Source organism: Platichthys flesus, chromosome 3 (genome assembly GCF_949316205.1).
Source record: "Platichthys flesus chromosome 3, fPlaFle2.1, whole genome shotgun sequence".
NCBI lineage: Eukaryota > Metazoa > Chordata > Actinopteri > Pleuronectiformes > Pleuronectidae > Platichthys > Platichthys flesus.
Window position 1 is genome coordinate 21,681,414 of NC_084947.1, and position 10,665 is coordinate 21,692,078.

General features: G+C 39.8%; 1 protein-coding gene across 7 annotated transcripts in view; it reads left to right on the forward strand.

Moving 5' to 3' along the window:
* The window catches only part of arvcfb (ARVCF delta catenin family member b), a 216,528-nt gene extending 206,913 nt beyond the window's left edge, over window positions 1-9,615 (forward strand). For 6 of the 7 annotated variants that reach the window (XM_062384664.1, XM_062384649.1, XM_062384651.1 and 3 more), the window contains 3 exons: window positions 529-620; window positions 2,246-2,358; window positions 7,407-9,615. In XM_062384664.1, the coding sequence (XP_062240648.1) occupies window positions 529-620; window positions 2,246-2,347 (194 nt within the window). In that variant the 3' untranslated portion in view covers window positions 2,348-2,358; window positions 7,407-9,615. The remainder of the gene's footprint in view (window positions 1-528; window positions 621-2,245; window positions 2,359-7,406) is intronic. The other variant, XM_062384661.1, reaches the window with a different exon arrangement.
* Window positions 9,616-10,665: the final 1,050 nt, after the last annotated feature.

Genomic DNA, 10,665 nt, shown 5'->3' on the forward strand with positions numbered 1-10,665 from the left:
TATTTTTCTGTGACCAACAACTTATCTGGCTCTGTGATGACTAATCAGGTGCAGAAAACCATTCTGCCAGTCAATACAGGTGGGTAATACTTATTATGGAATTGTCGTGGGCCAGTGGATGTCAGTTGTGGATGTGGTCTGTCATTTTGGACTGTTCACACTGCTGAAAGAATGTGGCCACATGCATCCCATCACCTCTGAGGCTCCGTTTAGCCCGGATATTAACGTCGACTTCAGAGATCCCAACTCACTAGCCACATTCAGAGGTGGTCTGGGACCAGTCTCTGTCTGGGACGCATGTGGCAATATATTTTTTAGCTGTATCAACCCAAAAGCATCCTGGGCCACATATGAAGCACCACCTACTAAGCTAACCATATTTTATTTGGTATTTACAAACAGAAATGACAAAACTTGACCACGTCTGACCGAATCCTTCTTGAAGGATGTTAATACCAGGTCCGAGCAGTCTATGAATTATCAAAGGTGCAGAACAATGAACTGACCGTTGTCCTCTAACCTCATTAGATGGCTACTCCACCATTGACCAGAGGGACAAGGACTGCAAATACAAGGCAGTTGATGGCTCAGTGGACCTGACAGAACAGGAGCCCTTAAAGGTAAACTCACACCTCTCCTGGTCTCCTGGGAGGATCCGGGGCTGAAGTAATGATTTCTCATTTGAAATATGATCACATCCTACCCTGATGTAATGTATCTCTCTGTGCCTGCGATGGTCCTTATTAGAGGGTGTTAATCCTATGGATTCTTTAAATAGGCAGGAAGTTGTCATTCTCTCATGTTGCCTGCTGCAGCTCAGCACTGTGGCCAGCAGATCGCGGGCCACCAGTTAATTGAGCGTAAGCTTTTGGCATCTCTAAAGTAATTAATCTGAGACTGATTAAAGAAACGGCAACAAGGGCTCCTCATGGAGACGACCTTTGCCTTGGCAATGGACAGACTGCTGCATTATCAGGTGGTTGTCTTCCGAGTACACGGCCAACTCGCATGGCAGCCAAAGATTGTTTATTGTGGAGCTGATTGGAAATCCGCCCTCAACAGGAGGACGTCAGATGTGTCAGAGGACATGATGGGATTTTAAAATAACCACAAAAAGAGTCCAAAAGGAAAGATATCTCAAGGTACATGGTCATAAACAGTATCTGTTTCTCTTGCATGTTAAAACTGACTGACAAAAAATCTTTCTGAGGCAAAATTTTGGAAATAATATAATGATCTCCAGTGTTTGTTCTTTTTTTCAAATATACGGCAGTAAAAATAATTTGCCATTGTTGTTCATGTTTTATTAAAACTCTGGTGTAGTATGATTTGATAGATTAGGTTTATTAAAGAAGTAGTTTCACAGTGTTGATTTAAATGTAAGGAGGAAAAAACTATGCAATTAATTATTTCATTGTTGATTTACATTTGAAGGGATGTCTTTACTATTTTGACATTTTGTCATAATAAGTGTTTTTGTTTCGCAAGAAAGTTCAATGGAAGTATCTATAAGCTTCTTTCATCCATTAATGATACCATTTAAACATAATCTAGGTGTTAAAGATCTGGATTGGAGGCATCTTATTGACTAATTTAGAGAAATCAAGAGGATTCTACTCCTTTGTGAAAAAAAAATGCAATGTAACCTACTCATTGACGCAACTTAAACATTTTTATTTGTGAAGTTTGTGTTAAAAGTTTCAGTTTCACATGATGACTTATAGCTGTTCAAAAGGTTTTTACACCAGAGTTTAAAATAAAGCAGCTACCATTAGAAAAGTAGCAGCATCAGAATTCACCGGTGACCTTCGGCCTAAATAATCTGTTTAACCAGTCAGAGCTGAAGTTAAACGGTCACATCTCAAAGGCAGACGCTTTTACCAGTGCTGAAGCCACAGACCGGAGTAATCACAGCATGTTTGTCTTACAGTGCTGTCTGTAGTGTTACTCCAGAGCTGTCCTCTAAAATCAGCCGTCTGTACTTCCCAGAGGTGTTCTGCCCACTTTGAATGCAACCAGCCTGTGAATCTGCTCTCCTTCTCTTTCACTTGCATGTGTTGGTATGCTGTATGTAATCACTCTGACTTCTTTCCCAGCTCACCTCAAGGCAGGGAACTAACACTGGCTTCTTTGATCCTGGACGCATGTGTATGTGTGCGTGTGCGTGTGGGTGTATTTCTGAAATGTATTGACCTCTTTTTGTTTTGCTTTGTGTTTTTTGTAACCCGTCCTCCCGTGGCCCCAGAATGACACAAATAGGAAACACTATATCAGGAGTAACAGGCCTGCGGTCAGTCTGGTGGACGCTTGTGATGTTAAGCCCCAGCCTGTTGACTCCTGGGTCTAAATGCATGCATGGTAGGTCTGAAAAATAAAAGCACATCGAAAGAATAACACCCTTCACCCTTTGAGTTGGATCGTAGCACCCTTCATCATCCCTGTTTTGTTCATGGTTTCCTCCTGTTCTCCTCTCATCCTCACACTGTATCACGTAGACCTGCTGTCACCCGGCACCCAGAGCAGTCAGTTAGCACACAGTGCAACAGAAAATCAATTGTGATCTCGCGTAGAATTTCACATTCACACTGCAATTGAACTCTTTATATTTGCACACACTTGCATGTCTAGATTGAAGGAAATGTTATGTTCCAAACAAATTAAATAACAGGATTGTTCACAGAAAAAGAAAAAGGTCTGAAATGCACGAGTAAATACAACCTGATGTTGTCTCAGTGTAACAGAATGCCAGTGTGGTTTTTAATTAAAACATGTGTTCCAGTCTAATTGGCAGTTTACCTAACTTTTCCCTCAAACAGGGGTTTCAGGCGTAGCTTAGCAACAGTAACCAGGCGTTCACAGCGTGAGTTCACAGCGTGAGTTCACAACGTGAGTACCTGCCCGAGCTTAAGCTGCGATCAATGACGTGCACATCCGTTGTTGCTGCCTTCATCTGCAACTTGTGAGCTAGTGGTTACAACATTAAAAGTCATGAACAAGTGTCACCATGGAGGCTGCGGAGGCTTACCGTTTAGCAAGCTAGCAGGCAGATGACGTTATGTAGGAAACACAAAGGCAAGATGTCAGGCGGTTGGGAATATCAATATCTTCATCAGATGTCATTTAAATTGCAAAGACAAACTCTATACGGGACTAAAATTACAATTTCAGACTCAGAAACAACTATGTTGGACAAACCTTTTTCCACATACGAGGAATTAGACTCCGGTCTAGTGATGCTCTCCGTCTACTACACATATTGATATACAGCTAGGAACGTGGACAACGATAACAGAACAAATAAGTTAAACAAATAAATAGTAAATACTGGATAAATATGCATATCTTGGATAGATAAATGTATGGTATGTATATAAGGTAGTAGCATTTATATTGAGAAGTTTATATTGATGAACTATGAGTTTTGAGAAACTTCTGTGAATACCAGAAGAGAGGGGCGATCATAATGACCCTTCTTCCAAATCACGACAAACGCGACTTCATCTACCATCTTCACAAACACTCACACTCACAAAAGCTTGTTGTGTTGGGAATTGTATTTAATTCCCTGCTGAGGAAATAAACATAAACACTAAATAATTGAAATCAAGGTATTAAACTAATCAAAGCAAAATTACAAAGAGTATTTTGAACACAAACAAAGTAAGGGTGTTACTACTTGGCCAAATAGCGACAGAGTTCTCAAAGCCACTGCAGGTGTCAATAATCTGAAGATGAGCTGGCTCCACAAAGCCATGGAGACACAGCTGTCCTCAGTCCAGTCACCATCGATCCGTGACCTCACGTCCTGCAACCTGCTGCATGGTGGAAGAGATGATCTGATCATTGATCTTTCTTTCCTAAATGTACAGTCTCTGCGTATTTGACAGTTCACCGGATAATCCAACTCACAGCACACTTACGTTTCACCCGTTATAACACCCAAGCAAACATTCCTAGCAGAGCTTAATGCTGATTCAGGCCATTTGAACTGAACTCACTAAGCATATTAAGGTCAAAAAGTTAAATCTAAAAATGTTCATTACACTTGAAAACATTTGATTTGTTATCAAGCCATAGCAGTTAATCAGGATTCTTTTTTTTTTCTAATAATACTTAAACTTACTAGCTCTAGACTGCAAGGAAAGATTTTTATTTATTTATGTCTAGCCATGGATCATCCCCAAGGGGGCTGACTATTTCCTGGCAATATATCCTGGCACATGCATCGTTTTGACCCCTTTTTAATGATTAAAATGAATCAGCTGCAAATATAATAAAAGTTCTCCCCATAATTTGTAAATGACACCTGGATCAAACAGTAGCCTAATTAGCTAGCTACAGCTGAACAAACAAAAGTGATAAGTATGGCCGTGATGTTATTATTATAGTCAGTGAGCTATGAAGGCATAGCAACAGTAACTAGGGGAGGCTGGGGTTAGTTAAGAGTCAGTTTATGCTCCAAGCTTTTGTCACTGCACCATCCAAACTCATCAACCAGCCATTGTAAGAGAACAAAACCCCAAAGAGACTTCTCTCCTCTGTAATACATGAAACCAGCAGACAGGCCTTGGTCTGTGTTTACAATTCAGCTCCACCTGTCTGATTTAAATGTGCACGTAGCTTCACCCGCCGCCAAACCTGACAGCCTTTACTGAAACTGGTGGAAAATGATGAAGGAGGATTAATCCTCTGCTCTTAACTTGGAGGCTGCAGAGACTCTGTTCCCCTAATGAAAAGCAGGAGGGAGACAAAAAATGACACGCACACACACACACACACACACACACACACTGTAGGTGCAGATACACATTCTGCTCTACATTGTTGTAGACGCCAGTCCTTCATTTCCTAGGTCAAACCAAGATGATCTCAGATTAATAAAATGTTAATGATGACGGTAGCTGCCACACATTATCCACTCACACACTGTAATGTGAATTCGTGTGAGGTTGAGCTGACATGAATTCAATTTACATACATTTTGCTTCTGAAGCAGTCGATTTAAATGTGTTCTATTTAAATTCATGCCATAAAATCACACTGTGGATTCTTATGTAACTCAGAGGCTCCAGTTATGTCATGGAAAGAACGAAATCTATCTTCTCTGAGTCTTTTTTTTAATTTTGGAGAGAATCAAGTGGATTTCTGCAGAAGGATTTCAGCGTATAGAGCTGAAATTAAAAGACTTAAATCTATAATGAAAAACTTTCTGTTGAATGAGTTTTTCTCCAGTAAAGATAACATAATGTTAGAGAATCTCTCCGCCACCAGGACCAGGTGAATATTTCTTAAACTGCTTTCAGACTGAACTCCAGACAGCCTCCTGACATTCTCCGAAGGGGTGTGTTGATGACGTCTCCATCACACGACAGAGGCAAAAATGAAAAAAGCACAACTATCTCAGGATGAGAAAGCGTTGCCGTAAATGTAGAAGACGGGCATAGATGTCAAGAGAACTTTGGTAGATATGAGTCGACACCTCTGTCAATTTGCTGTAATCCAAGACATTTTAACACTGCAGCAGAATGAATACGTTACATTGAGTCTGCTGCACCACCCCTCATCTGAACCCTTCGGACATTTCTGTGTTTTTGTGCATGAGACTGAGCAGAGAACCTCCTGCCACGCTCACATGTGAAAAACCAACTCCACAGAAAGGCTGGAACTAATTGTGCGAACTTTCTCCAGAGTACATAGTATAGTTTTCCTCAATTTATCATATTCTGTCACAAGAAAATAAAAACTCATCTCAAATAATCTCAAATTGTAATGTCCTCATCCCTGTACATATTTACTGTACGGTGCATTACTGACTGTTTTTGGCGCTTGAATGAATTTCCAAGCCTGGCCCACTATTTACTGTCCAACTAAATGACTTGTGCAGGGCTGCCAAATGATCTGGGTGAGCATCAGTATTTGTCATTGTTGTATCAGCAGCATTTCTCTCTCTCTCTTCCTGCCTCCTCCTCATCACTCTTGTCCTCTCCTCCTGTGCCAGAGGCCTCCTGTCATCTTCCTCTCTCAGTCATCTTTGTCAGGGGCCATCTGTTCCATTCTTTCATCTCCATCTATTACATTGTCGTAGGAAATTCATCACAGGATGACTCTTGAGAGATCAGATGACTTTTTGGTATTCATTGTGATTTTGTCACTTCAGTAAAAAGCCAGGTACAGGTAACAGTGAGAATGAAGCATCAGGTAAGTCATTCTCACTCAGCACATGCAGGATCTCATCTAGCACACTCAGCCGCATCTGTTTTAACGTCTCTCGCCTCCATTTGCCATCTGTACTGTCATGATTGTAGTGTTTGTTGACACTGACGAGATTTGTCAAGTGCTGTGATAATGTCGAGTGATTGTGTAGCTGTGTTACATAAGCAGAATTAAACTGGAGAGTTTCATTCCAAATTCACTGAAGGAAAAATGTGATGCCAAGCCTGAAAAACGACAGTTTTTATGACATTTCAAGGGATAAAGCTAGTTTTTTTTTTTTGTCAACAAATCCCATGAAAAGACTTTTCTGTGTAACCAACAAACAACTTAACCTAGAAACATAACAGTTCTTTGTTGATGTGCAGTTCAAATAGATTCAAAATAATACATTACTGACCTCTACTGGAGTAAAATATTTCTTATTAATACATGTATGTTGCAGGAGACAGGTAAAGTGTAGCATGTAAGAGAAAGTAATATAATAATACAATATTGCCTGCCTATGTTGTGCCTCCTGAGGCCACGTGGGGGCAGCACAACAAGCTGTTACAACAACATTGAAGCATTTGGACACATACGAACTTACTTGAGAGGACAAAGAACCTGTAAAGAAACTGTGTTTTCTTAATAGATCCACCACATACAGAGTGACAGTCATTTCAAGTACTGCTTCTGACCAACTGGTAAATGCAAACTCAAACCAAACCATTCACTCTTCTCATAGGTCTGTTATGGGGGAATAGATGGTTCATTAGCTGCTAAGTGCTCTGCTCCAGGTAGCATACCATGGTTTGAGAAGTGCATAGAAACAAGGTTGACAGAAAACCAAAACAAAGAGCTGAAAGGTGCTTAAATGCTCCTCAGAGCCGAGCTGAGCAGCAGTTGGTTGTTAATTATCTGTGGGTTTGTTCATGCAGGCAGAAATAAGTGGGGCTGGGGATGAATGCCACAGTAAGGGTGTGGACATTTTGACAGTTGTTTATTTTCCTGATGTTGGTCTTTTCATGGAATTTGTAAAAGAAATGTCCTTCTTAATCATCTTACATGCTACACAGTGGTTGTGTTATTATTTGTAATTAGGGATGTCATTTTAAGTGACTTTAACATTTTGGGCTGATACTCTCCCGTTATTGTTATTGTAAATTCAAGAGATGCTTCTTCTAATATGTATCCCTCTTGTCCGTGTGCTTCAGGCTTAAAATGAGAAGGAAGCGACGCCCCAGCTCGAGGAGGATCTCTCATATCACCACTGCCATTTCACATGGAGCTTACCTTTGAAGTTGGACTTTGTACAGAAAAGAGGATTAGAAAACAAAAAAATAATAATGATCACAACAGCGACTACCCAGCAGCAGCCAGCATTCTCATGCTTTTCAGAGAAAATTTTTAAAAGAAGAAAAAGTGACTACTCCTACTACTTTCTCATATCTACATTCCCACTGGATATCGTGTGATTTTTTCAGTGTTGACTCTTGTTGCGCTCTACTGGCGACAAGAAACAGACAGAGGCCGGTGCTGAAGGAATGGAAATGTAGCAGGTTGACGAAGTGAAATGAAAAGAATGAATTGTGAAACGAATGTGAGATGGATGGAAATCTGTAGGAGAAGAGAAGGAAAAAGGATGTTTTTTAATTTCAGGATCAGTATCTGAAAAGATTGTGTCCTGAATTTTGTGGGTTTTGAAGAATTTTCAAAGTTGGTCGTCAAGCATTGTTATTTTATGTGAGACAGGTTTGGATCGGTTTGTTTGAGGGTCACTGAATGTTTGTTTACAGAACGGCGGGATGGACACGAGAAAGTCAAAGTAAAGAGAGAGAGCGAGCCTGAGAAGAGATGTAGCATAGTGGATGAACATGTGCTCCCAGCAGCCTGCTCTCATAGATTTACAATCCATTTGGTTCACTGTGTTTTTTCAAAAAACTAAAAAAGAGAAGAAAAAAAGAAAAAAGTGCACTGAGATGCTTTGAAATCAAACATGGTTAACAGGGGATGGGTTTTATACAATGAAGAGTCTGAAGAGAAGTTGTGGTTTGGAAAAAGGAAAGTGACAATGTGTTTGCAACTGACAGAGAAACAGTTTTTGTTAACACTGCAAACACGTGTTAAAATGGAGAGACCTTCTGTTTCATTGTGGTCAACATGTATGAGCCAAGTGACATGTTGACCTTCACTCACAGAGCTGCGATTACATGTGTAACCACTCACGTCCTGAAGCAACGTGGTACGCCGAGTTTCCTGGTCGCTTGCTCTTTGTCCATGATGTGTATTAAAGAGGATATAAGGCATTTTTGTTTATAAATGATTTGTGTTTCTGAAAAGAGAGACAGAGGATTGTTCTCTTGTTGAAAGGATAGATCTAAAAGATTCTTTTTTTCTTTTGTTGGTTTTATGTAAATGTATATTAGGGTCAAAACTAAAAAAAATGTTAAAATTAAGGAAAAAAACAAACAAAAAATAATGGACTCCTTAGTTGTATGTTAATATCACATTGTTTGGAAAGCACATCTCATTTGATAAAGGCTCACCATGTTTGTAAGCAAGAAATAACCACGTAACTTAAATGTGTGTCAAATATTGTCGAGTTATGCTGACGATCACCTATTTATATTTTGTATTTGTCAAAAAAAAAGGTTACAGAGAAAATAAGTTTATCTGCAGTGTTCTTTCAAAAGGCAATGAATACATATATCAAAGCAGACAGTGCTATTGAGGGGTCAGGGGTCAGACAGAGGGAATAAGACAAGAGGTGACAGTGTTAATAAAAGTCCCTTCATTTTTTGTTGCGATGCATTCAGACCAAGTTACCACCGGCCCTCAATCCTTCTTCACACGTGCATCTTAAAGAGAAATATTCAGTCGTGAGCATGAAGAAAATCTGTACAGATGTTTATATTATGTTCTTTCCAAGTGCCAGTTTTTTTGTGGTGTCATTTGGATATTAACTAATTCATTCGTGTGCAGGAAGTGAGTACAGATGGACGAGTGGATCTGGATATTCTAGGCAAAATAAAAAAATTAAAAAGTTGCATCACACTGTATAAATTAAAACATTGAGTTTGGTCATATAGTATATATTTTTACAACGCTATAGTGGGAGCAGTTGAGATGCAGAAAAGCAGAGAGATACAGAAAGTTATTGCCATTTCTGTCTCGCTTGATGAGCCTGCACTCAAACTCCGGTGGTTACGTGTACGCTGTCCTCTCCAGCTCGAACAGGAGACAGGAAGACGAGGGTCCAATCCAAGTTGGTATCACTCACGCGTCATCGAGTCGAACGGCATGTGCCTGCATTGAAGTCTCATTTTTCTTTGTGACGTATGTGACTTTATAAAGCTTGCATATTTTACACAGTGTTTACAAAGATGTACGTTGTGGTAAATATCAATAAACTACAAAAAAATCTTACTGTATAAATTTTACTTTCAGAGGTTACAAATAGTTATGATACCCAGCGTCCCTTTCGTGTGTCCTCAGAAGTGTGTGCTCTCATTGGACAATGCTGAACCCTCACAACATTACAGACCCACATGACTGTCTATTCCTGACTGCACTAAGTGGTACCACAACCAAAGGATCCGGAGGTGTATTTGCATGCATTCAAAATAAAAAAACAATAAAAAAATTGGTTTTGTGGATGTGCAGCACATTTTACATTTGCAAAATTAAAAAAATCTAGGCCACTGTGCTGTAAAACAAAAGCAGGACATGGACACACATTGAATTAAGGAAATCTACCTGTGTAGATAACTGATTCAAGACCGAATCGAAACAAAGTAACTGTTCTACTCAGTAGCAGATGTGTTTGTACCTATCATGTGCCTTAACCTTTTCCATGGTATATAAAGATAAGTGTGTTTTATATAACTTTTTTCCTCCCTCTCGGCTGTCATCTCTCCATCCCCTCTCCCCCTTTCTCCACCTGTGTCAAATCCGGCCCCACCTTTTTGTCCTCCACTCAGCTCACTCATTCATCGTTTGTCCTGCAACCCCCCACCCCCCCTTTCCCAAGACCTGAGTAGTTTAGACTGTTGGTGGGTTTCTGCCTTGTATGACATTGTATTATAAACTTTTAAAAGAGATAGAGTCAATAAAGAAAAAAATGGTTTTGATTTCCTAGAGGAGTGAAGTTGTTAATGCTTTGGTAGCGAGCAGAAGCTATGCCACAGTGACAGAATGTATTATGTTCATTTTACTAATACCCAGAGGCAAATATTACGCTTGTTAAACATAACGGAAAACTACTGGTTTGTAGAGTATAAATTTGGTGTGTTTTCAATAAATCATGCCTGGAAAGAAACTGTTGCCTGCCCCTGTGTCTTTTTTGATGAAGTTTCTATTGAGACTCAAGGTGTAAGGTCATTATAGCGCCCCTTAGAGTCTAAGATTTTAATAGCAGGCAGATACAGGAGGGTCAGTCCCCCCAAATTGCAAAAGCGAAAATGTCTTTATTTG